We start from the raw sequence: 24751 nt of genomic DNA, 5'->3' as shown, positions 1-24751 counted from the left end.
CTGGGAAGGGAGGTAAAGGGTAAACAAAGGAGGAGGCTGCAATGCTTGGTAAGAAATGTATGCATTATCCTGCCAATGTAATTGTAACCCCTCTGTGCAGTATGCTCTCAAATAAAATAAAATTAAATTAAAAAAAAAAGAACACCATGCCAGTTTAACTAGTATTCTGTTGCATAATTATTATTATTTTTTTGTCTGTTGTGGGTCTTGAACTTGGCCCTAAGCTCTTCAGCTCAAAGCTAGCTCTCTAACACTTGAGCCACAGTGCCACTTCCAGCTTTTTCTGCTTATGTGGTGCTGATGAATTGAACCTAGAGCCTCATGCCTATAAGGTAAGCACTCTACCACTGAGCCATCTTCTCAGCCATTCTATTGCATAATTTAATATATTATCTTGGTTATCCTAGCAATGTATCACTATTCCTGTCAGTTTCTATATCTAGTTCTGTTCTCTTTCTGAAAAAAATTTGGTTATATGTAGAATACTTTTTATATATTTCCCATCTGTGATGACAGTTATAACATAATCATTTTGACTTTCAGAGCGTATTATTTCCATATCATTTCCTGCGTCTCTACAAACAGTCACTCTATAGGAACTCCATAGAGGTAAGCATATTCATATAACCAGCAATAATTTGTCACTGCACACTGTAGACTCAAGCTTCAGATTGACCTAGAGAGGCAGTATTCACAGATTTATTCTTTCAGGTGAAAAATCTTAATAGCATGGTACCAACTTGCTTGTGTTTGTGACAGACTACTCCAAAAGTTACTTGATTTGTAACAGCTACCATTTATTTAGCTCAAGATGCTGTGGTTTGTAAATTTGGGTTGGGGTTAATGGAGTGGGCCAAATGATTAGTACAGGATTCGCTACCTTATTGGGGCTCATCTGGGCATCTCTGAGCAGCTACTGGGTCATCTGAGGAATAGAAACTGCCCATCTGGTGACAGAGTGTGACCATTGTAGATTCTTGGTAGAGTTGAACTTGTTCTACATGCTTTAAATCCCCTTTCTTTGTTGTTGTTTTTTAATGTACTATGTGATTTTTTTTGTTTCCTTTATATGTTCTTCTGCCTATGGTGTATACCCTGTTGTCTCTGTACTTGATTTTGGTACCCTGCATCTTGTATATACATTTGTGTAATTTGGGGGGAGGGGAAAGGGAATAACAAAACACTGAAATAAGGACACGGGATGACCCATTGCAATAATAATACCCACAAGACAGGATATTGGAAATAAACTTTACCAGTAAATCTGGGGGCAGGGTGAGTGTGGAGTGAGGGAGATGGGAGAAGGAAGGGATGGTGGGAAAACAACAAGGGAGTGGGTAACAATGCTCAACAAGAAATGTACTGGGGCTGGAAAGGTGGCTCAGTGGTAGAGTGCTCGCCTTGCATGCCTGAGGCCCTGGGTTCGATTCCTCAGCACCACATAAACAGAAAAAAAGCTGAAAGTAGCAGTGCGGATCAAGTGGTAGAGTGCTAGCCTTGAGCTGAAGAGCTGAGGGACAGCACCCAGGCTCAGAGTTCAGGCCCCACGACTTAACCCCCCCCCCAAAAAAAAGAAATGTACTCATTGCCTTACTCATGTAACTCTAACCACTTCGTACAGCATCTTTACAATAAAAAAATAAATCCCCTTTCGGCTAATTTAGATGAGAAGTATTTGAAATGTTCAAAAAATATAGCAGTGAAACATATACAATTGAACAAAAGCAGAAAAATCAAATCCTTAATGTCATTGTTTATGGACATTAAGAGAAATGTAAAAGTGATTTTTTTCTTTAAAAAAAAAATCCCTGAGGGAGGCACCAGCAGCTCACACCTGTAATCTCCGGAGGCTGAGAACTAAAGATCACGGTTCAAAGCCGGCCTGGGCAGAAAAGTCTGAGAGACTCTTTCTTTTTTTTTAATTTTTTATTGTGAAAATACCATACAGAGGGATTACAATTACATGGACAAGGTAATGAGTACATTTCTTATCAAGCATTGTTGCCCTCTCCTTTGTTTCCCCTTCCCATCCCTTCCCATCTCCCACCACCCCCCCAAGTTGTAAAGTTCCTTTTTCGACATAATGACTTGTACATCTCATTGTTGCAATGGATCCACCTGTATCCCTTTTTAAATGATTTTATTGTTCTTATGAAGGTGATAAACAGAGGAAAATACAGTTACATAAGTGAGATAAAGAGTACATTTCTTTTTAAGAATGTCACCCCTTCTTTCACTTTCTCTCCCAGTTTTTCCTTCCCATCCCTACCCACAAGTTGTACAGTTCATTTTCAACATAGTGTTTGATGTTCTGCTACATTTGTTCACTCTTTGTCCTTCCATTTCTGTGCTCTCCCTGCCCTTCCAAAGACAAATGAACAAAGAAACAAGACAAAAAAAATAAATAATGCAATAACGAAGAAAAAAACCTCATCAATTTCCTGGAGTTCATTTTGATAAATACTATTTTATTGATCAGAGGCACATAAGCATTTCACCCCCAAGAGTATCCTCCATTGGTCGCATTGTGTGTAACTGCCTGGAGTACTCCCAGTGTATTTTAGATCTAACTTCTACATATGAGAGAAAAAAATATGCTATTTGTCTCTTTGGCTTGATGTACCTAACTTAACATGATTGTTCTTGGTCCATCCATTTCCCTACAAAGGACATATTATTCTTTCTAATAGCTATGTAAAATTCCATTGTGCTTAGTTACCACATTTTTTTGATCCACTCATTTATTGTAGGGGCCGTTTCCATAACTTGGCTATTATGAATAGTGCTACAATGAACATTGATGTGCAAATGTTTTTATGATATCCTGGTTTGTGATGTTCTGGGTCACTTAAATTTCTTATTTGTGAATTTTGATCTTAGCTTTCTAAATCCATCTTAGTTCTATTTTGTTCAAGTTATCCCTTGAAACTTGGATGCATATTTATTTTTCTTGCCTCCTGTTCTGTGCAGTGTTCAGCTTTTTGACTTATTATTCTTTCCCTTGAGCACTTGATGCTTTAGTTTTCTTCTTCTTAATTTCAAGCCAGCAAACACACTCTCGTGCTAGGAAACCAATATCTTAATTTTATGACAGTCACTTTCCTATTATACCAAGGTGTGTGTGTATGTATTTTACTGGATAAGTTGGCTCAAAATTCTGTTAGCTTAGAACAGTTTTAAATACTAATTATTGTTTCCTATTTTTAAAGTTATGGTTATGTATATATAAGCATACATATACCCATATATATGTATATATATTCATTTCTAAACAAGGAAACATAGGTCAGCTAAAAAGTCTCCATATTACTATTAGCGATTTAAAATGTTATCTTTTTCTATGTTGCATGCCACTTTTATACTTGTTTATCTACATAGAGCATAGGGGAACTAATAGTCAAATAACTGTTTTAAAAACACCTATTCTGATATACCCACCATATGTTCCTTACTGTTAATTATTTACTTCAAAAAGACTTACTTAAGGTAGTTGACCAATTAATTTCTTTCTTAGATAACCATAAACAATGTATATTTACAGCACTAAGCATGTGGATTTATATGTAGTAAATTTATAGTGTTTAAAAAAATTAAACAATGTGTATTTTGGAGGCTATTTAAAAACTATCAGGAGGTTCCATTTCCTGCATGTTCCCTAGAAGGGACCAGAAAGAGACAAGTAAATAAAAATGAATAGCATTTTAGATTACTCCTACTAACTCCAGGGTTGTTCATGTTCATGTGTTATGTTGGATATGTAAGATGTGTGTCTGTCTTTTTTAGGAGGTCATACGCTTCCTGGACACCAAACACTCTGATCATTATTTAGTGTGCAACCTTTGCAGTATGTATATGACTTAATATTTTTGCTGCTGTAGATAGAAAATGTATATGAAAGTGATCCTCTTTTTTTTTTTTTTTTTTTTTTTTTTTTTTTTTTTTTTTTTTGTCGGTCATGGGGCCTGAACTCTGGGCCTGGGCGCTGTCCCTCAGCTCCTTAGCTCAAGACTAGTGCTCTGCCACTTGAGCCACAGCACCACTTCCAGCTTTTTCTGCTTATGTGGTGCCAGGGAATTGAACCCAGGGCCTCATGCATGCTAAGCAAGCACTCTACCACTGAGCCACAGTCCCAGCCCTAAATGATCCCTTTTTATGCTTCATTTAATTGTAAATATTTAGTGATGGGAAGTTAGATCAGAAATCCTTATTTCATGCTGGTCCTGTTTGGTAGGAAAAGTTAGCTCTGTAGCACAAAGCTCCCTATGAGGGAGGTAGGCCAGTGAGACCAGAGAGGCAGAGTTATCAAGGCAGGGTTCAGGGAAGGTCTGTTTGTGCTCTTAGGCTCAGAGAAGTTGGTCTTTCATGCCAGATTGTACTGAAGACAAGTCAGCAGGTAGGTATGTTCTCTGACCCACGGGAAGAACAGAAAGAAGCCTGTAGAAAACAGTTTCCCATTGTGTCGTTCTTGATTTTGTTTTCTCTTGTCTATACATTAAATGACCATTTCCCAGGGACTGAGCATTTTAGACCTCTGCTCCATGTTACACATATGTGATGATAGGATGAGTAGTCTGCTAGAAGGTTAAAAGTGGGGTGTAGGAAACAACAAATTGATTTTAGATTACCAGAGGTGAACAAACCACTTATCCTAGAATCCTTCCCTAAAATCCTTCACCTCTCCATTGCCTCTCTGGTCCACTGACATGCCTGCTTCCCTCTTACGTGGAGCTTGAACTCTGGGCCTGGGCGCTGTCCCTCAGCTCTTCAACTTAAGGCAAGCACTTCTGCCACTTGAGCCACAGCACCACTTTCAGTTTCTGGTGGTCAATTGGAGATAAGAGTCTTGCAGATGTTTCTGCCTGGAGCTGGCTTTGAACTGCGATCCTCAGATCTCAGCCTCCTGAGTTTCTAGGATTACAGGCGTGAGCACCAGTGCCCTGCCCTCTTGGGAAACTTTGTGCTGTTGATCTTAAGAATAGTTTTAAAGCAACAGAAGCTTCCCAGAAAGCTCCTTTTGCAGAAAAATGGGAATTACCAACAGAAAATTTCAGCTTTATTGGGCGTAGAGATATGACATGTATATTATTTCTTGTAGGCGAGGAGTCTTTTGACCTGCAGCACACTCATGACCGAATGCGCTGGATTAAGATCGAAGATCCCTTTGTCCCTACCCTTGAGGAAGTTTTGTGCCACACTGTCAGAAGAGTACTAAATTCATTGGGCTTGAATATTTGGAACTATTTTTTAATCAACTATACTTCTATCTGAAATCAGGGAGATGATTTTGTTATCCAAAGAAGTCAATGACTGGTTGGCCATCGATGCTCAGAATGTCATTGTGATTCACTGTAAAGGAGGCAAAGGTAATAATGCTTTTCTTTCTGTTCCCTTTTTCCAAAGCTGATCAAAAATAAATATCAAAGGACTAGCAGAGGATTCATGCTGCTATTCAGCAGTACTAATGTTGCTAACATTTTAAATATTGGTTTTAAGGCTTAAGGAAAGAAGGAGAAAAAGGAAATAGAGAAGGGAAAGGATGAAGAAAGGGAAAAAATCATGAAGGAACGAGCTAAAGAAGGTTGAGCGTATCTTTCTCCAATTACTGATGATTTAGGTTTCTTCATTTTTGATTTTCCAGTTTATGTGTCAAAATGTAAAGGGTATTTAACTTCAGAATGTTAGAGCACTTTTCTTTTATTTCAGGATATTTTTTTCCTTTTTAACTGATAAAATGTACATATTTATATAATATACAACATGATAGTTTTATATTGGTATACATTGGTGGAATAGCTAAATCAAGTTACTTAAAAAGTACATTACCTTACCAACTTGTACTTTCTCGTTGTGCTTTTAACTTGCTCTTCCCTAATGACTAGTGACATTGAGCATTGTTTCATGGCCATTGTTTATTGTCCACCTGCACATTGTCTTTTGAGAAATGTCTTTCCAAGTCCTTTGTCCCACCCTTAACCCTTTTTGATCCTTGGGGGTTTTGAGGTGAATTTTGTTTGTTTTGTTGGCATTACTATAGTTTGAGCCCAGAGCCTCACACTTCCTAGTGCCCTCTACCACTTGAGCCACACATACTACTTTTCCTCTTTTTGCTTTAGTATAATAACTATACACATTAGTATAATAACTATACACTATATAATAATTATCACATAGGGACTCACTTTTCTGGTTACCTATAGGCAGGCCTATACTGTGATCTTCCTACTTTATATTTTTCCATATACATGGGATAATGAACACACACTGCGGTGCTCAACTTTTTACTTGAAGTCTTGCCACATTCTTCCTCATTGCTAGTTTGCTAGTTCCTGAACAGCTAGGATTACAGTGTGAGACACCATGCTTGGCTTTCTGATTTGTTTTGTTTTTTGAGATAGTCTTCCTAGGTAGCCCAGGCTAGTCTCAAACTTGTGATCCTCCTGCCTCAGCTTCCCGGGTGCTGCAATTATAGACATGGCAACCCCACATATCTCTTTGCCCATTTTTAGAAAAGGTGAATTTATTTTCTTGCAATTGTGTTAAGTTTCCTAAATCTTTTTGGATATTCTGTAGGTCATGTTTTTACTCCGTTGATTATAAACTTCCTTATGCAGGAGCATTTTGCTTTTATCCCATGTGTTTATTTTTTGCTTTTATTGCCTCTCCTTTTCAATGTATGTGCAAAAACAAATTGACTCAGACCAGTATTACAAAGTACAGTTTCACAGTATTTTCTTCTAGTAGCTTTGGAGTTGCAGGTCTAATGTTTAAGTCTCTAATCATTTGGAGTTGTTGTGTATTTGGTGATTAAGATATGGTCCAATTTCATATTTGTGCTCATGTATTTTCACTTGTTCCAGTATCATTTATTTCTCATTATGTGGTTTTGACACCTTTCTCCAAGATCAGTTAATCCAAGATTTATTTCCTGGCTGTCATTGGTCTACATTTCTTTTTGTTCCAGTAGAATTTAAGAGTATTCTTAAACTTTGTGATAAACTTTTAAGGACGGAACCCAGCAGAGATTTTTTTTTAAATTACACTGGAATCTTTAGAGCATGAAGAAATGAAGTTGATTTGGCAAGGAGTAAATAATTGTATTCTACATATTATTTGTTAATTGGTAGTATTTTAAATTAAGCCAATTTAAGGACCTATAGATTTTCTTTCATTTAGCTTTGGGCTTGAAATGATTGTCTCCTGCATATTTTACAACTTTTGATAAAAATAAACAATTACATTTTGGTGGGCTATAAACCAGACTTTCTCATTGGATTTTAAATGTAACAGTAAAAATGGTCATATACTTCAGTAGAGTCAAGTTATTGCCCATTAGTTAACAAGCAGGTTTGGGTTCATAGGTAGAAATATTTTGAATCTGGCAATTTACAAGCCCATGGCAAATGAAACTATTGCTATGGCTTGGATCTTTTTTTTTTTTTTTTTTTTTGTCAGCCATGGGGCTTGAACTCAGGGCTTGGGCACTATCCCTCAGCTCTTCAGCTCAAGATGAGCACTCTACCGCTTGAGCCACAGCACCACTTCCAGTTTTCTAGTGCTTTATTGGGAGATAAGAGTCTCACAGACTTTCCTGCCCGGGCTGGTTTTGAACCACGATCCTCAGATCTCAGCCTCCTGAGTAGCTAGGATTACAGGTGTGAGCCACCACTGGCTTGGATCTTGAATGTCTCTAAAAGGCTTGTGCATTAAAGTTTGGCCCTCAGCCCATGGAACTGATGGAATTTTTAGAAGATGGGGCCTAAAAGAATAAAAATTGTTTTAGATATTTTTAAAAACATGAATGGATTTTGACTTCTATGAGAATCTTTACCTGAGTCTTTGAGATGGTAATCTTATTTTCTATTTTATTAGTGTAATTAGTTGCATTAATTACCAAGTGATAAAGCAACTTGTCTTTCTAAACACAGTATCATTATACTATATTAACTTGATCAATTGCTGGATTCCTGTTGTTAATATTTTGTTTAGGATTTTTGAATCCAAGGCATAATTAAGATTGGCTATAATTTTTCCTTTCTAATAATAATCTTTTTCAGTTCCAACTTCATAAAAGCACATCAGTTACTTTTACTTTTTATATTCTGAGTGAATCTGCATAAATTAGCATTACTCTTTCCCTAACTATGTGAAAATTCACTAGTGAAGTTATCTTGTAATTTGAAGTTAAACTTGTAAGAGTTACAAAGTAGATCTATGTTTAGTTTAGTTTAGTTTTGTTTTGTCGGTCGTGGGGCTTGAACTCTGGGCCTGGGGGCTGTCCCTCAGCTCTTCAGCTCAAGGCGAGCGCTCTACCACTTGAGCTACAGCGCCACTTCCGGTTTTCTGGTGGTTTATTGGAGATAGGAGTCTCACAGTCTTTCCTGCCCGGGCTGGCTTTGAACCGCGATTCTCAGATCTCAGCCTCCTGAGTAGCTAGGATTACAGGCATGAGCCACCGGCGCCCAGCTATGTTTAGTTTTTTGAAGAAGGTCCATATTGATTTCCATAGTGGATGTCCTACTTTATACCCCACCAACACTATATGAGGGTTCCTTCTCACCCCTCTCTTGCATCCTTGTCAGCCTTTGTGTTGTTTTCTTTTTTCTTTTCTTTTTTATATATTTTTTATTGTAAAGATACTACATAGGGGTTATAGTTACATGAGTAAGATAATGAGTACATTTCCTATTGAGCAGTTACCCCCCCACACTTTGTTTTTACCCCGACCATCCCTTTGTGTTGTTTTCTTATGATTGCCAATCTGCTTTGGTGTGGTGCAATTTTGTGTACATTTTATTTGTATTTTCTTTATTGCTAAGGAAGTTGAACATTTCTTCATATATCTATTAGCCATTTGTATTTCTTGTTTTGAGAACAGTTTGAGTCTGTCAACATGACAGACATCTCACTTGGCATCAAGATTTTTTTTTTATTTGACTGTGGAAGTCTCAGCCAGACACTGGTGACTCATAATTATAATTGTTGCTAATCTGGAAGCTGACAATTGATGATCATGTTCAGCAGCTGTCCAGTCCAGAGATTCTTGTATGTAACCAACAAAAAGCTGGAAGTAGAGATATGGCTCAAGTGGTAAAGTACCCTCTAAAAGCAGAAGAAGCCAAGAGAGATCTTGAGTTCTAACCCCAGTACACACACACACACACACACACACACACACACACACACACACACACACACACACACACACACACACACACACACACACACACACACACACACACACACAGAATCTCTTAAACTTGTAGAAACTCAGTTTTTTATTCCTAATGCTAAGGTATCTTTCTCACAAACATGTAAAAATTCATTATGAGTCAATAAATAAATGTTAGTTTCTATCTTGTGTCTATTTATCTTTGTTATGTCAAATGACCAAATACTATATAAATCTGAAAATGTCAAGCTGAACAGAATTTTAATTTTTCTGAAGACTAAGTTGAGTGTTTCAGGAAGATTCCATCTATTATGCAGCTAAATTCAATTCAAGCAAGACCACTATAAAATATTGGAGGAAAGCTCCTAGTAAGAAAAATCTAGGGCTGGGAAGGTGGCTCAGTGGTAGAGCGCTTGCCTTGCATGCCTGAGGCCCTGGGTTCGATTCCTCAGCACCACATAAGCAAAAAGAAAAATGCCGGAAGTGGCGCTGTGGCTCAAGTGGTAGAGCCCTAGCCTTAAGCTGAAGAGCTGAGGGACAGCACCCTGGCCCAGAGTTCAGGCCCACTACCGGACCCCCCAAAAAAAAGAAAAAGAAAAATCTAGATTTCTCTGACCAATTGGAAATGACAGGTTGTTAATGATACAGCAGGCATTTCCAGCTGGGTAAACTCATCATTGTCTGAGAGGTTTAGTGATGATTGCACTTGCCAAATGATTGCATTTGCCAAATGATTATGCTTCCCTTCCGCACTCAGTTCCAGTGTGCTATGGATCAGGCTAAGGAGGAGATGGTCTTGGTGTCATCGATTGAAAGTCATCGTGTGGATGAGTCACACATAACTGTGTGTCAAGAGGCAGTAATAATGGAGAGTCTGATTTTCTAAACTGTGCATTGAATGCATAAGTCACAAAGCCCCTTTGGCGCTAGGCCTTCCACCAGTAAGAATGGTTTCTTTGAGGAAAGAGGTTTCCATTGCCAGCTTTCAGATAAAATGCCGCAAAATAAGGGCTGCAAGGAGGTTTTTTTTTTAAGCTGGGTTTTTGTTCCTCAAATCCTTCCAATGAAGCCCTGGTTCTCAGTTCTCTTCCCCCCCCCTCCCCCCCTCCCCCGTGGCCCCGATCAAGATGGAAGCCCATGGGAGAAGGGTCCGCGTATGGCGGCCCTCCCCCGGCCCAGACCTGAATTGGGACGGGGGGGGGGGGGAGGTGGGGGGAGGGCTGAGCGGAAGGCACTGTGAGGCAGTGTGAGAGATTGGCATGGAGAGCAGATCGGCGTGGAGAGCAGGCGCGGGCGGGCGTCGCCTTTGCCCAGGCCTGCTTCACACACCTGGATCCAGGGTGGTTCGCAGCTTGGGAAGGAGGGAGGCCCTTGTGCGCTGGGCATGTGGAGTCGCAGGGCCAGTGGAGCCAGGCCGCTCGCTGTCTATCTTTTTACTTGAACCCAGAGGCTTAGTGAAGGGATAGGCATGCTGTGTGGCTTTGGGACAGCCGGACGCCGGGTTAGACAGAGCCATGCCCAGCCCCTCTCCTGGCTTGCACTGTTGGTGGATCAGGCTGGGGGGGAAGAAATGTTTTTCTTAACGGTCTCTTTTGTTTGGATATTTTTTTTCTTTTTCTTTTGGTGGTTCAACTGCTGTTTGTGTGTTAGGACCAAACAGTTGCCAAAAAACCTCACAAGCAAGCAAAAAAAATAAATATTAACAGTCAACAACAGCAACAAAAAAGAGTGTGATAAAATGTTACATTGTAGTTATTAATGTCCTTAGCTTTGATCTCATGTATAAAGTAAAACTAAAACATATAAATATATATTGGCTGTCAAAAAAGGTCTCTTGAAATAACTTGCATTCTTTTTTTAATGAGCACTATTCCATTTATTTATTTATTATGCTTTTGTTTTTGAATATTTTTATTATCTTTAAGTAGCTGTACAAAGGAATTGCCATTCAACAAAGCAGTTTATAAATACAGTGCTTCTTGATCAATGTCATCTCTTTCAATATTCTTACCCACCCCTCCCAACCTTCCCCTTCCCTCACTTTTCTTAGGTTTTAGGTTATGTGTTGAATTTTTCCCCCCATTTAATAAAACACTAACTTCTTTTCTAGGGAGAACAGAGACAATGATTTACACTTGCCTTATTGCAACTGGAATGTTTTTAACCACGAAGGTAAGAAAGATGTTACTATCTCTGTTGAATTTTTTGGTTCTGAAACATTCCTTGTAGAAAGTTCTTAGATCATGGTGCTTAAGTGAAAAATCTGGATTTGTGCTGCCTTGTTTAATATGCAGTTAGTAACTGGCCTGTGTCCTTGTTTTGAGCCAGGACTATGGTGAGAGCAATGAGGCACAAATTGAAGGGAATACCAAAATTCACAAAATCTAAGATATACAGTGGTGGTGGTGGTCATGGGACTTGAACTCTGGGCCTGGGCACTGACCCTGAGCTGAGCTCTTCAGCTCAAGGCAAGTGCTCTACCACTTGAGCCACAGTGCCACTTTTAGTTTTCTGGTAGTTTAGAGATAAGAGTTTCACTGACTTTACTGCCTGGAATGGCTTTGAACTGCAATCCTCACATCACAGCCTCCTGAGTAGCTAGGATTACAGGCGTGAGCTACCAGCACCCGCATTTTTAAAGTACATGTTTATTATCCCTAAGTAGTTGTACAAAAGAGTTTTCAATCAACAAAGCAGTTTATGACCACAAAGCATCTTGATCAGTATCACCCTTTCACCATTATCCTCATCCTTCCCAACCCCCCTTTCTCTCAATTTACTTAATTTTGTAAGATATGCATTGAGTTTTTAACTGTATAATACAATACTTAAAAAATAGGAATCAAGGAAAAGGTGAGCATTGGTGACTCACTGTAATCTTAGCTATTTGGGAGTCTGAGAAGAGGAGGGTTGTGGCTTGGACAAAATAGGTCATGAGACCAGTTCTCAAGTCACAGTGGGTACAGTGGCATGCACCTTTTTTCACTCCATGCTATGTGAGAAGTTGAGAATGAGAGGATCACATATCCAAGCCAACCTGGGCAGAAAAATCCACAAGACTCCAGCTCCACAGAGGGAAGCCTGACATGATGGTGAAGACCTGTCATCTCATGATGATGGAGAAACCTGTAGTAGGCAGATTATGGCTCAGGTGCATGCCTGAATGAAAAGCAAGCACTGATCCTAAAATTGACCAGCAAAAAGAAAGGGTTGAGAGCATGATTTAGCAGAATCATAGCAGCCTAGCAAGCATGAGAGTTCAAAACCCAGCATTAGAGTCCAATTTCTTTGTGTGTGTGTGTGTGTGTGTGTGTGTGTGTGTGTGTGTGTGTGTGTGTGTGTGTGTGTGTGTGTGTGTGTGTGTGTGTGTGTGTGTGTGTGTGTGTGTGTGTGTGTGTGTGTGTGTAGTGGGGTTTGAACTCAGGACTTCTGCTTGCTAGGCAGGGGCGCTCTCACTGAGCCATATCTCCAGCTCCAGCCCTTTTCTACACTGGCTGTTTTGAGACAGGGTCTCACTAACCACTGGCCAAGTTCTTGGCCATGCTTATTTTAGGCTTTCTGTCCTAGCTGAGACAACAGGTATGTGCCACTATGTCCTGCCACCATGCCTAGCTTCTTTTGAGTTAGGAGTCTAGAAGACATTTTTCTAAGGCTCGCCTCAAGCCATGATCCTCCAGTCTTTAGCCTTCTAAGCAGGAGGATTGCAGGTGTGGGCACTAGCATGTAGCAGATGTCCATAGGGGCAGAATGAAGGTAAAGCCAGTGAAGCAAAGTTATACAAAAGCAAAATAACCTTGGTTGGGTGTGGTAGTGCAGGCTGTGATCCCAACACTGAAGAGGCAGAGACAGGAAAGAATCAGGAGTAGAGTTCAGGCTGGTCTACACAAAAAGAAAACAAAACCCTCAGTAATCAGATGCTTTTTGTAGCCTCCCCAATACTGTGACTCTTCTTCTTTCCTCAGAATAAGATCAAAGTTAGGCAAGTTTTCCAAAGGACTTTAAATATCCTTTGAATTGCTAAATCGATAAAAGTTACTGCTTTTCAACTCAGAACAAAGTTGGTCCTCTATTTTTTTTATTATCCCTGATAGCCAATTTCTGGGGGATGTGTGGCCTTGGGAAATTTCTGCAGAGACACAGTGGGCAGCTGTACCTTGTAAAGTAGCACACAGTCTTATGACATGATCTTGCCAGGAAGTTTCCACCTGCAGGATATACCCCGAACCCAGCTCCACTGACTTCTGGGCCTACAGTCTAGAGAAGAGAAGGCTTAGGTTTTGCACCATGTCCAGTTCTGTAGTCCCACCCTTCTGCTTTCCTAACTTGAGTGTCACAGGTTTGTTTCCCATGGTCCCTGGGGGCGGTGGGCAACACCATATCTGCCCACAGGCTGGGCTGATTGGACCAATACCTGAAGCAAGGGCCTGAGATAAGAAAAAAGAAAATGAGTGCTCTAGGACAATGCTTTCCAAACTGTAGCCAGTGAATTATAAAATCAACTTACTAGATTGTGACCCACATTTTTAATAGGAATGAATGGAGCAGCATAGAAAATATGAAAAGGGAATTATTGGGTTTCTTTGGCTTGTTTTGTGGTGTGTATGTATGTGTGTGTGTGTGTGTGTGTGTGTCCTAGGTTTAGTACTGTGGATCATAGTTCCAAAAACACGATGTCTGCCCAATGCTGCAGGCTGTGTTACCCATGGCTGCTGTACTGCAGGTCACTTGGTTGTCTTTTTACTTTTCTTCTCATTTGTAACACGGAAGGTAAGAAGTGTTGGATCAGGTGATTTCTAATGGCAGTCCAGCTCTAAAGTCCCATGTCTGTGAGCCTTAAACAAGACAAGTCCTTAACGTGGTTTTGTTCGTCTTGTTTTGAGTAGCTCTGCCCAAAGACTGCTGATGTGAAGGTAAACTGTGGTTGTATTTTCCCTTTTCTGTAGGAAACTATTGATTCCTCTGGAGAACAAACATTTCATACGACTTACACGAATGCATTTCAAAAGATTGCAATTCCATCACAAGTAAGTGTTCTCTTTTGAAAGGGGGTTTTTTGTTTGGTTTTGTTTTTGTGGGAAGTGGTTAGTGGCACCATTAATTTGGTTGCATTTGAAACCCTTCTCTAACACTCAGGTGGCAGCACTTGTGCCTTGTAGCAGTTTCCTGATCCCTTCCAACTTCCAAACCCTTGCCTCTGGGCTGCCTGGGTTGGCTTCTCCCGAGAGAATCCCACTTTCCATTTGACATCTCCTCTCCCTAGCAGGAAGGCCAATGCCTAAGGTTTTCCTGGCTCCTGGAGATTCTCTCAAATTGACTGGCTGTTGATTTCTCTGGAAAGAGGAATTGCTCTTTCACAAACTGCTGCTAAGACAATGAGCAACCCTCCTCCCCCCCCTATCAAAGTTGTAAAATTCATTTTCAACATACGACTTGTACGTCTCATTGTTGCAGTGGGTCCACCTGTATCCCTATTTAAACGATTTGTTTTTTCCCTTCCCCTCCACAAATTATAACAACATCAAATACAATGAAAGCAGGGGTTATACTGTGGGGGAGGGACATACAAAGCAACAAAAAATAATCTTATAAATGTGTTAGAAACAATTGCATGAAAGAAAAAACATTTGAATACATATCTTAGGGTTCATTTCCCTAACATCAACTTAACTGACATTTTCTGCATGACTCAGACATATACTAGTTATTGCAAATAAGGGAAACCATGGGACCTATGTTTCTTTGGGCCTGGCTTACTTCACTTAATATAATTTTTTCCAAGTCTTTCCATTTCCTAACAAATGGGGCAATGTCATTCTTTCTGATGGAGGTATAGAATTCCACTGTGTATATATACCACAATACCACATTTTCTTTTTTTTCTTTTTTTTGGGTGGGGGGTCTGGTCATGGGGCCTGAACTCTGGGCCTGGGCGCTGTCCCTCAGATCTTCAGCTCAAGGCTAGCATTCTACAACTTGAGCCACAGCACCACTTCCGGCTTTTTTCTTTTTGCTTATGTGGTGCTGAGGAATCGAACCCAGGGCCTCAAGCATGCAAGGCAAGCGCTCTACCACTGAGCCACCTTCCCAGCATTTTCTTGATCCATTCATCTACTGAGAGGCATCTGGGTTGGTTCCATATCTTAGCTATGGTAAAAAAAAAAAAAAAGGGCTGCAATAAACATAGTCGTGCTGGTAGCTTTAGTGTGGTCTTGTTTGTGAACATTTGGGTAAATGCCCAAAAGTGGGATTGCTGGGTCATAGGGGAGCTCTATGTGGAGTCCTTTGAGGAACCTCCATACTACTTTCCAAAGTGGTTGAACAAGTTTACACTCCCACCAGCAATGCAGTAAGGTTCCCTTCTATCCACATCCTCTCCAGCATCTGTTGTTATTAGAGTTCTTGATTATAGCCATTCTAACTGGTGGTATCTCAATGTTTGAGGGAGAGTTTTACTTCATCTTTCCCTATTTGGATCCCTTTTATGTTTGCATCTTGTCTTATTGCTGTAGCTAGCCATTCTAATACTAGATTGAAGAGAAGTGAAGAGAGTGGACATCCTTGTCTCGTTCCTGAGTTAGAGGAAATGGCTTTAGTTTTTCACCATTAAGTATAATGCTGGCTGTAGGTTTGTCATATCCAGCCTTTATTGTATTGAAGAATGTTCCATGGATTCCTAATTTTTCCAGAACCTTCATCATAAAGGGGTGTTGGATCTTGTCAAATGCTTTTTCTGCATCTATTGAGATAACCATGTGGTTCTTATCCTTGCTCCTGTTGATGCAATGAATTATATTGATTTGTGTATATTGACCAGCTTTGCATCCCTGAAATGAATCCTCTTTGATCGTGGTGTATGATTTTTTTGGATGAATTGTTGAAGTTGATTGACCAGAATTTTGTTGAGAAGTTTTGCATCTATGTTCATCAAAGAAATGGGTCTATAGTTCTCTTTCTTTGATGAGTCTGCCTGGTTTTGGGATGAGAGTTATGATGGCTTCATAGAATGAGTTCGGTAGTCAACTTTTTCTTTCAACTTCATTGAAGTGTTGGAGGAGTATTGGTGTAAGCTCTGCTTTGAAGGCCTTGTAGAATTCCACTGTAAATCATCTGGTCCTGGGCTTTTCTTAGATGGGAGGTCTCTTATTGCTGTTTCTATTTCAATGCTTGATATGGGCCTGCTAAGATGGTTTAACTAATCTTGGTTTAGTTTTGGCATGTCAGTATTTGCTAGGAAAAGGTCCATTTCTGCCAAGTTCTCAAACATACTAGCATAAAGTTTTGAGAAGTATTCCCTTATAATGTTCTGAATCTTGGTTGTTTCTGTGGTGATGTTTCCATTCTCATCTCTGAGTTTATTTATTTGGGTGTGTTCTCTTTTTCTGATAAGATTTGCTAAGGATCTGTCAATTTTGTTAATTTTTTCGAAGAACCAAGTCTTTGTTTTGTTGATTCTTTCTATGGTTTTTTTGGATTCTAATTCATTTAATTCTGATTTAATTTTAATTATTTCTTTCCATCTACTGGATTGGGGTTTAGCTTGCTGCTCTTTTTCAAGGAGGCTCAGATGTCTCATTAAATTGTTGATTTCAGATCTCTCCAATTTGTTGATGTAGGAACTCAGAGCTATCAACTTGCCCCTGAGTACTGCCTTTGCTGTATCCCAGAGGAGCTGGTAATTTGTGTGTTCATTTTTGTTAAATATCATGAACATTTGAATTTCCTTTCTAATCTCTTCCATGACCCACTGGTGATTCAGCAGTGTGTTGTTCAGCCTCCATGTGTTACAGGATTTTTTTTGGTGGCTTTTGGTGTTGAGTTCTAATTTTATTCCCTTGTGGTCAGAGAGAATGCAAGATATAACTTCAATGTTTCTGAATTTGGACAAGTTTGCTTTGTGGCCTAAAACACACATGAGTCTTTTAAGAGCACATTTCATATCCAAACCCAAGCATACAAAGATGGAATCATATAGTATATTCCTCAGTCTTCATCTCAACCCATACATAATCATTCTTTTCCTCCCCACTCCCCTCAAACCCTGGATGCCCTTTCCTACTCTTTCTTTCTTAAGCCAGGATTACTTAAATTACCTATGCAGGCCTTTACACAGATCTCAATAGGGACACACTCTCAGGTTTACAAACTTTCTTTCCTGAACAGATGAATTTTATGTAGCTGGTGTCAGCTCAAAAGTTACTGCCAATTAGGGTTTTTGGCATAAACAGAGGGTTGGAATTTTAAATTATCTCCTCTTTTATTACCCACTATTATAGATGACTGGAAAGTTCCTGTCCAGTTATGAAGTAGACAGACATGGATATGCTTACAAACTATTTTCCTATAACCTCCTGGCTCTGATCAATTTTTGAAGGACCGAGCACAAATGATTCTAGGATCTGACATTATTTCTGGCATCCAAGCAGTGGCTTACTGCCTCTAGATGCTCCCTCATTGCTTTTGTCCCATTAGTGTCTTCTCCATGCTGGGATAAATGCCCAATTGGCATTTTCCTTGGTTGGTCGCTGGACTTGAACTCTGGGCCTGAATGCTGTCCCTCAGCTCTTCAGCTCAAGGCTAGCGCTCATTTGAGCCAAAGCGCCACTTCCGGCTTTTTCTTTTTGCTTATGTGGTGCTGAGGAATCGAACCCAGGGCCTCATGCATGCAAGGCAAGCGCTCTACCACTGAGCCATCTTCCCAGCCCCAACCCCTTGAAATCTTGAGGGTAGGTACCACTCATTGACTCTTGGCTGCTTGTTTTAAAACAGATACATGTTAAAAACTTTGGAACGCAAATGACAATTTTCTTAATGCAAGAATCACCACCACTGTACCAAAGAGCTAGACTTAACACCTTTATACCTTTAAAAAAAAAAACAAACATATCCAATTGCAGAATATCATTGAAAGCAAATCACATTACAATCACAGATAAACCTTCTAACCCTCTTTTTAAGGCTTTTTCAATGTTAATACATCCAAGGGGCAGTTTTAGCAATACCAATCAGATCATTACATCACTCATTTTTACAATCACGTTTCCAGGGTCTACCTGCAAGGAAAAGGGACAGGACAACAGATAGGCGACTCAGCCCCTCCTATGGAATGGGCATGTACCCAATCCAACTATTCAGGGTTAGATGATCTGCCTTTGTGCCAGCTTTCCCTCTTCCACCAGGCGTGGACTCTCCCCGCCCCCCCCCCCGGGCCTGTTCCACCATCTGTGGACTCCCCCCAAGAGACTGTCCCACCATTCATGACCGCTGAGCTACGCTTCTGCCTGTTCACCCCTCACCTCTAAAGATAAGTCTTCTGTTGGCTTCTAAGTTTTTCTCTTGGTTCCTGAAAAAAAATACACTGTTTTAGACAGACAGAACAGGTAAAGCTTTAGACAGTGTTAAACAAACTTTTACATTTACATTTCTAATAGTTATCCCCAAATTTTAGTAGAGAGAACTATATCCCAAAAAGTCAATGTCTTTTTGTTAAGCCAGCTAACTTGATTACAGTGTAAACAGCCTTTGCATTTTAAAATACCAAGTTTTAAAATGCAGAATTTTTTTATTTTCAAATTAAAGACTTCTTAGAAAGTCTTTTAATTAAAGTTCCTCTTTAAAACAATACTATAGCATTATCCTGCCCATGTAATTGTAACCCCTCTGTACAGTATGGTCACAAATAAAATGAAAAAAAAAATAAAACAATACTATAATCCTTTAACACATTTGGCATCCAAACCTGAACTCATTCATTTTTTTTACATCATGCTAACGATTTTCATCTTCAACACGTTCACACACACATTCACTCACACAAATCTTAAAGTGCACAAAAATGAAAATGTCTTACATTTTCCGTAATTTTTAGATAACAAAGATTTAAGACAAGATTTCTTCTAAACAAAGTACCTTTGTTGAGCTTCATTTTCTCCGGGCTTACCTGTTTAGCAAGGCATTTGACCAATTCACCTTGTGAATACCTTCTGTTGGAGGAAGGCTGGGTGGGGGTCAACTGAAACTGAACAAGCCTGACTGTCTTTTATCCAACTTTGTATACAAGAGCACTTTACAATTTTTTTTTTACTCTTAGGACCAGCCAAATGTCCAAGAGAGGCTCACAGCTGCCTATGCCCTCACCTCTGGCTGCCTCTGCTGGGAGACACAGCCTGAGGCTTGAAGGGAACCATACAAGTTCTGCAACCTTCCATGCCCTACCTCTTGACTGCTGCAACACAGGAACAAAACACAGCAGGTTTGTGACCATGCCCAGGCAGAGCTGGAACTTTTATTCCCCCAGAGATGTCCAAATGAACAACAAAAATAACACAGATTCTAATAACTTGAATAATTGCCTGGGTTTTTTTTTCAGAGAATGGTGAGTTCTGGTGTTTAGGGGACCTGATTTGGGTGACTGGGAATCCCCAAATAACTCTCCAAACCTAGAAGAGAAGGGTTAATTTAAAGGAGCTCTCCTGCAGCCAGTTTACATTAAGGGAGGGCCAATCCACTTAGCAGAGAGTACAGAGATGTCCTTGGGTAACAGAGTACTCTTATGCCCTGGCTTTTTCCTGAAAAGAAGAAAAGTGATCTAAAAGTATTTCCAAAAGGGATGGATAAAGAAAGACACATTTCTGTAAAACAAAAGCAATCAGGTGGTCTCAGAATTGAACACTTGTTTCCTACTTTTCCTGCTTGGACCAAATAAGCCTTCCCCTTGGAATTTTGTTAACACCACAATGGAGACCTTGGTTTAAGGGAATTCTCCACCTCATCCGGAGATTGCCCCAACATCTGGGGTTGGTTTCACAGGACGTTCTCCACCTCATCCTGACATTTCTCCAAAGCTTGTGGTCCTCAGACATTTAGACAGAAATGACAAGCAAAACAGATACAGACAAGTGGCCACACAAACAAACCAAATGGTCAGACAGACATAAGCAAATGGTACAAGAAGATACCTCCAAAGACACATACAGAACAAATAAACAACGCAAGTGAGGCCAGGCTCCAGGTTAAGAACCCGAATCTGCTTCCCATGGGGCAAAGGCATCCCAATCTCCCCTGGGGCTGGGAGTTCTGCCACATATGGCCTCCCCTCTGCCCCTTCCACTACACCACGCCAGGCTTTCCCATTTCCCTCTAGAGGCTTTTAAGGCCAAAGATCCTGCCAGCATTGACTCAGGGAAAGGACTTGAACAGTCACAGCTATGCTTGCCCAGAGCAGAACAACTCTCTGCAGTCCCCTAGAGAGCGACCCGACCTGATGCCAGTCCAAATTCCCTGAGCTCAAGGCCTGGGGTCCTGGATCTCGCTGGGGTCTCCATTTATTATATCCCAGATCCAAAAGAGACTCCAAGACATCCAGTTAAAGGAGCTAGGAACTTTATTACCACCATGCGTGCAGCGACCACTTCTTACCACCAGGAATGTAGGAGAATGGCCTTAGCTCAGGGTAGGATGCATTTTTATAGGGGTACATTACAAAGAGTTACATAGATGAGTCATGCAAGGCAGGTTTGGCACATTTTTATTGGTTACAGTTATATGACCTTTAAATTCATTTGTTCTTTATGGTAAATATCATACATAATAATTTGCAATAAGCCACTCATAGTGGGACCACTCAGCGGTGGTCTTCAGTTGGTGGGCTTAAGGCCCTGTTACTGAGGCAAGCAAGCAAGCAAACAAGGTTACAGAAGCAAAACATTGCAAAAACAAATACCTTGAGTCACAGGAGCATAGGCAAAACATAATCCTGGCTTGGTCAGCATGAACAATACTACCAATGCTATTGACACTAATACAGACATTATTTTCATTATAAGCTCCTGACTAATACAGCAACCAGTGCAGCTGGTAATAGAGCCTCAAAGTTGTCAGTAGCCTTCTACAAAGCTACCAGCTTGGTTAACTTGACTGAAGGAGAGATCTTTTCTTTTTACCAAGGATGGAGAAAGGACAAAGGCTAACTGACTTCATCCTTGCTTTTACCTTTTCTTTACCAAGAGATTTTTCCCTTTATCAATAATTTTGTTCTGATTTCTGATTTCACATTTTTGTTCCCATGTATATTCTTTTTCCAAGGAAAAGGAGGTTGAGGAGAGAGAATAAATTTCCAACAGCAGGATGGACTGAGGCCAGACAATAGGAGGTCCAACTTTCTGCCATGAATAGCAACTCAATTATGACAACATGAGGAAGAATTGGAAACTGGGGCAGCCATAGGTGAGCTCACATTTCTCTGGCTGAGTTTCTCCCCAATATTTGCTTTTGGCTCATGTGCTTTTGGCCCCTGAAAGTATTTATTACATGTATATGGAGACTTTGGAAACCATTGGGATGTATAGCCATCTTCCTCTGAATATTGATTTTTTTTCATGCTCTCATATTGGGGCTTGAACTCAGGGCCTCACATTGGTTTTTGTTGTTGTTGCTTTCTCTTTTGTTCTTAAAGCTGACCCTCTATCACATAAACCATAGCTCTAGTGACATCAGTTTATTTTAAATGATTTACAATGAATACATCTGCTCTGTTCCTGCAAAAGGCAGTCTTGTTGGTTGTCCCAATAGGAATTGGAAGGCCAATGCAACTTGTAACCCATCAGATTAAGAGAGCCCTGGGTTCAAGCCTTAGTATTGGTACACACACACACACACACACACACACACACACACACACACACACACACACACACACACACACACACACACACACACACACACACACACACACACACACACACACACACACACACACACACACACACACACACATGAATTGTTTAATTCATGTCCCCAATAACACACTAAATCTATTTAATACTAGTAACCTCAACTTCCTTAAGTTTGCATGACACTTTATAGTTTTATAAAGTACACATGCTTCCCTTATCCAATCCATCCTCAAAGCCTTCACTGTTGGTGCTCTTGCTGTCACCTATGGCTCCAGTTACCTCCTTCTGGCCCTAGCAGGCCTTGGTGCTGCGCCATCCATTTCCCAGGAGTTAGCCAGGCATGGAAATAATCTGTTTTGCCCCTAGCATGAACCACCTTTGTGAGAAAGCCTGATCCTTGTCTTGTTTTGACTATTTTCCTTAGGGATACCTGGAAATAAATTCTTTCTTCACTTGTTGGGTTTTATAGCATATGACTATCCCTAAGAAGGGGATTGTCACAGTCTTTGATCACCATTTTGTCTCCTAGGAATAACAGCCTTATATTCTGGATTGAAACCTACTATGATTCGAGCATTCCCTGCCAATGGCTCACTATTTTTGGCCTATGAATACAGCAGGAAGTTGATGATGAGCCAGTTGGAAGCCTACTGAAGTGTCCTGGTGGGTTCTGGATCCAAGCACAGGCATTTAAGAACTACTGTTCATCTCAGGGTTTCATGGAGTATGGTAACAATGTGGAATTACTTTCATTTATGGACGATTTTGCTCATCACCTCCCTTCTTGTACCCTATATCTTAAAACTGATGGCAGAGCCTCTATTTGATTTATTTATATTTTATTTATTTTTATTTATTTATTTATTTATATTTTATATAACTTGTGTCCATGATTGTACTACAAGAGAAAACTTGCTGCTTTTGTTGTCCTTGATGAAATAAACATTTGGCTAGTAGCCTTATGCACTTAACTTGAAAGGCCAAATATACTTCTGCCAGGGCATGATTTTTGCATAAAGCTACATAATATACACATGCACTTCGTATGGTTATGTACTGATAGAAACACCATTTGCTCAGTGTTTCATTGCAAGTAAAAATAGCAGAAACAAAATGAACAAATGAGCACAACAAATAAACAAAAAATGTTATGATACACAGAGGGACTTTAAGATTAAGACTTTAATCACATCGAAGTCTGGAACTTCAAAGTTGCAGTTCCTACAGCAACAGTGACTGGGCTCCCACATGCAGCTTCGATGTGAGCAGGCATGTCAGTCTCTGCTGAAAGAACTTAATATGTGTGTGGACAGCGTGCACCAGTCACAGGTGCTATGAGTTTGAATTTCCTGACTCTGACTTGGTTAAGCTTGGCAAATGGTTATGAGGTGCTGGCATCTGCTGTGTTTAAAGCTGGTGTCCAAAGAGGGGAGCACATTTAGGGGACATGAATAACCACAGTGGAGCACCTCACCAACTACATGGTACCCCCAGCTTTTCTATTATATCTCCTCCACAGGAGTAAAAGATCGGTCTCATTAGATTAAAATAGCTCCTTTTTCTAAAAAAAAAAAAATGAAAAGGTTTAACAGGCAGAAGAGAAAGTAAATCTCTCTTCAAAGAGAAAAAAAGGAGTTTAAAAACCAAACACAACAATTAGCATCTAATCCAGCACTTTTGCTGTTACCTTTTCTCTACCTTGCAACATACTAAGTTTCCAAAGGTATTTCCCGGCAGTCCTAGTTCCTGGTTTCAGTGGCCTTTCTGAACGAATAAGAACAGAGTTCAATATGTGGACAACTATTCCAAAAGTCCCAAGGAACTAAAGTGGTACTACTGGCTCTGTGCAAGTCCACCCAGTCTTGCACATTTTACTTGAAAAGCCAAAATCTTCTGTGTGCTTGGTCTACTGTCCCCAACTCCATCCAGTGCATGGAATTTTGAGGTTAGATAATCACCAGGATTGTACCAATTGGAAGGCAGAGATTGGGATGCTCACTTACTCCTCATTTCAAAGCATGATCACACTACATCATAACCCCAAATTTAATCACTTGAACATACTACCCAGAGAGCAGTACACAACAAGGTTCCTGGAATTATAACTGGCAAGAAAATGTAATCAGCGCCTAACTCAGTGTTGTTGACTCTTAGACACAGTGAAGAGTAAAGCACATGTCTTCGTGTAGGTTTTGTTTTCAGAATGATACTAGAAGTTTCTTAATGCTGCACAGTGAGAGCCAGACTCTGTGTCTCACAGAGAAGCACAGCTCAGCAATACCTATCCTAGCTGGTGAGCAAGCATCTACCACCCCTGCCATTAAAGAAAACAAAGTCAAGACTGGGAGCAAGGAAAGCAGCACCAGAGAGCACAGGGCCCCTCTCAACTCATTGTTAAGTTTGAACTGTATGTGAAATAAGGCCAGTTATTTAACATATTTTTCCTGGGAAGCTTGGCCTCTCCTGCCTTGAAATCCATGAGCACTCCCAGTGTGAAGTTATCTCCTATACTCCAGAGACATGTATGGCTGGAAAATTTTTTTAAAAAGCTGATGTTTCAGTGACCTTCCTCCATCCTCCATCACCCCAGTCAGACCAAGAGGCTCACGGTGAACACAGGTGCAAGTAAAGTACATTCAGGGAACCACAGATCCTGAGGACGTACTCTGTCCTGAGTTGATGAAATGAACAGATGATGCTTGTCTTTGTGAAGACAAATATCAATGAACAAAAGAAAAAATGAAGCAGAGAAGAAGATAGTACAGGCATACACTGAAGAGGAGGCAGTACAGTGTATAACCAACAGTGATCAGGGATGACGGTACTGAAGGTGACATCTGAGTAAGGGAGGTAAGGTAAAGGAGGTCAGCCAAGCCATGTTCCAAATGGAAGTAAAGGATATTGTCAAAGT

The 24751-nt window shown here is 40.2% G+C and overlaps 1 protein-coding gene across 4 annotated transcripts; it reads left to right on the top strand.

Annotated features, from left to right (window-relative positions):
• The first annotated feature begins 46 nt into the window (after positions 1 to 46).
• LOC138814097 (phosphatidylinositol 3,4,5-trisphosphate 3-phosphatase TPTE2-like) lies at positions 47 to 23057 on the top strand. 4 transcript variants are annotated; one of them, XM_070002953.1, is made up of 8 exons: positions 47 to 332; positions 544 to 3844; positions 5096 to 5363; positions 11280 to 11341; positions 14113 to 14193; positions 19257 to 19418; positions 21251 to 21391; positions 22370 to 23057. In XM_070002953.1, exons 3-6 carry the CDS (start codon positions 5279 to 5281, stop codon positions 19341 to 19343), a joined length of 315 nt encoding a protein of 104 aa, XP_069859054.1. In that variant the 5' UTR covers positions 47 to 332; positions 544 to 3844; positions 5096 to 5278; the 3' UTR covers positions 19344 to 19418; positions 21251 to 21391; positions 22370 to 23057. The 4 variants fall into 4 exon arrangements, with proteins under 4 accessions (XP_069859054.1, XP_069859055.1, XP_069859052.1 ...); XM_070002954.1 differs by lacking the exon at positions 47 to 332 and having other exon boundaries at positions 448 to 609; positions 3784 to 3844; XM_070002951.1 differs by lacking the exon at positions 47 to 332 and having other exon boundaries at positions 448 to 3844.
• Positions 23058 to 24751: the final 1694 nt, after the last annotated feature.

The sequence above is a fragment of the Dipodomys merriami genome, unplaced genomic scaffold, assembly GCF_024711535.1.
Source record: "Dipodomys merriami isolate MVZ:Mamm:240054 unplaced genomic scaffold, mDipMer1.0.p SCAF_6, whole genome shotgun sequence".
NCBI lineage: Eukaryota > Metazoa > Chordata > Mammalia > Rodentia > Heteromyidae > Dipodomys > Dipodomys merriami.
This window is presented reverse-complemented; position numbering and strand designations above follow the sequence as displayed.

Bases quoted from the DNA above. Each gene is read 5' to 3' on its own strand.
- LOC138814097 (XM_070002953.1), top strand. From the start codon at position 5,279: ATGATTTTGTTATCCAAAGAAGTCAATGACTGGTTGGCCATCGATGCT. The intron at 5,364-11,279 runs GTAATAATGCTT...CTTCTTTTCTAG, and splicing joins TCACTGTAAAGGAGGCAAAG to GGAGAACAGAGACAATGATT. The intron at 14,194-19,256 runs GTAAGTGTTCTC...TTTTACTCTTAG, and splicing joins AGATTGCAATTCCATCACAA to GACCAGCCAAATGTCCAAGA.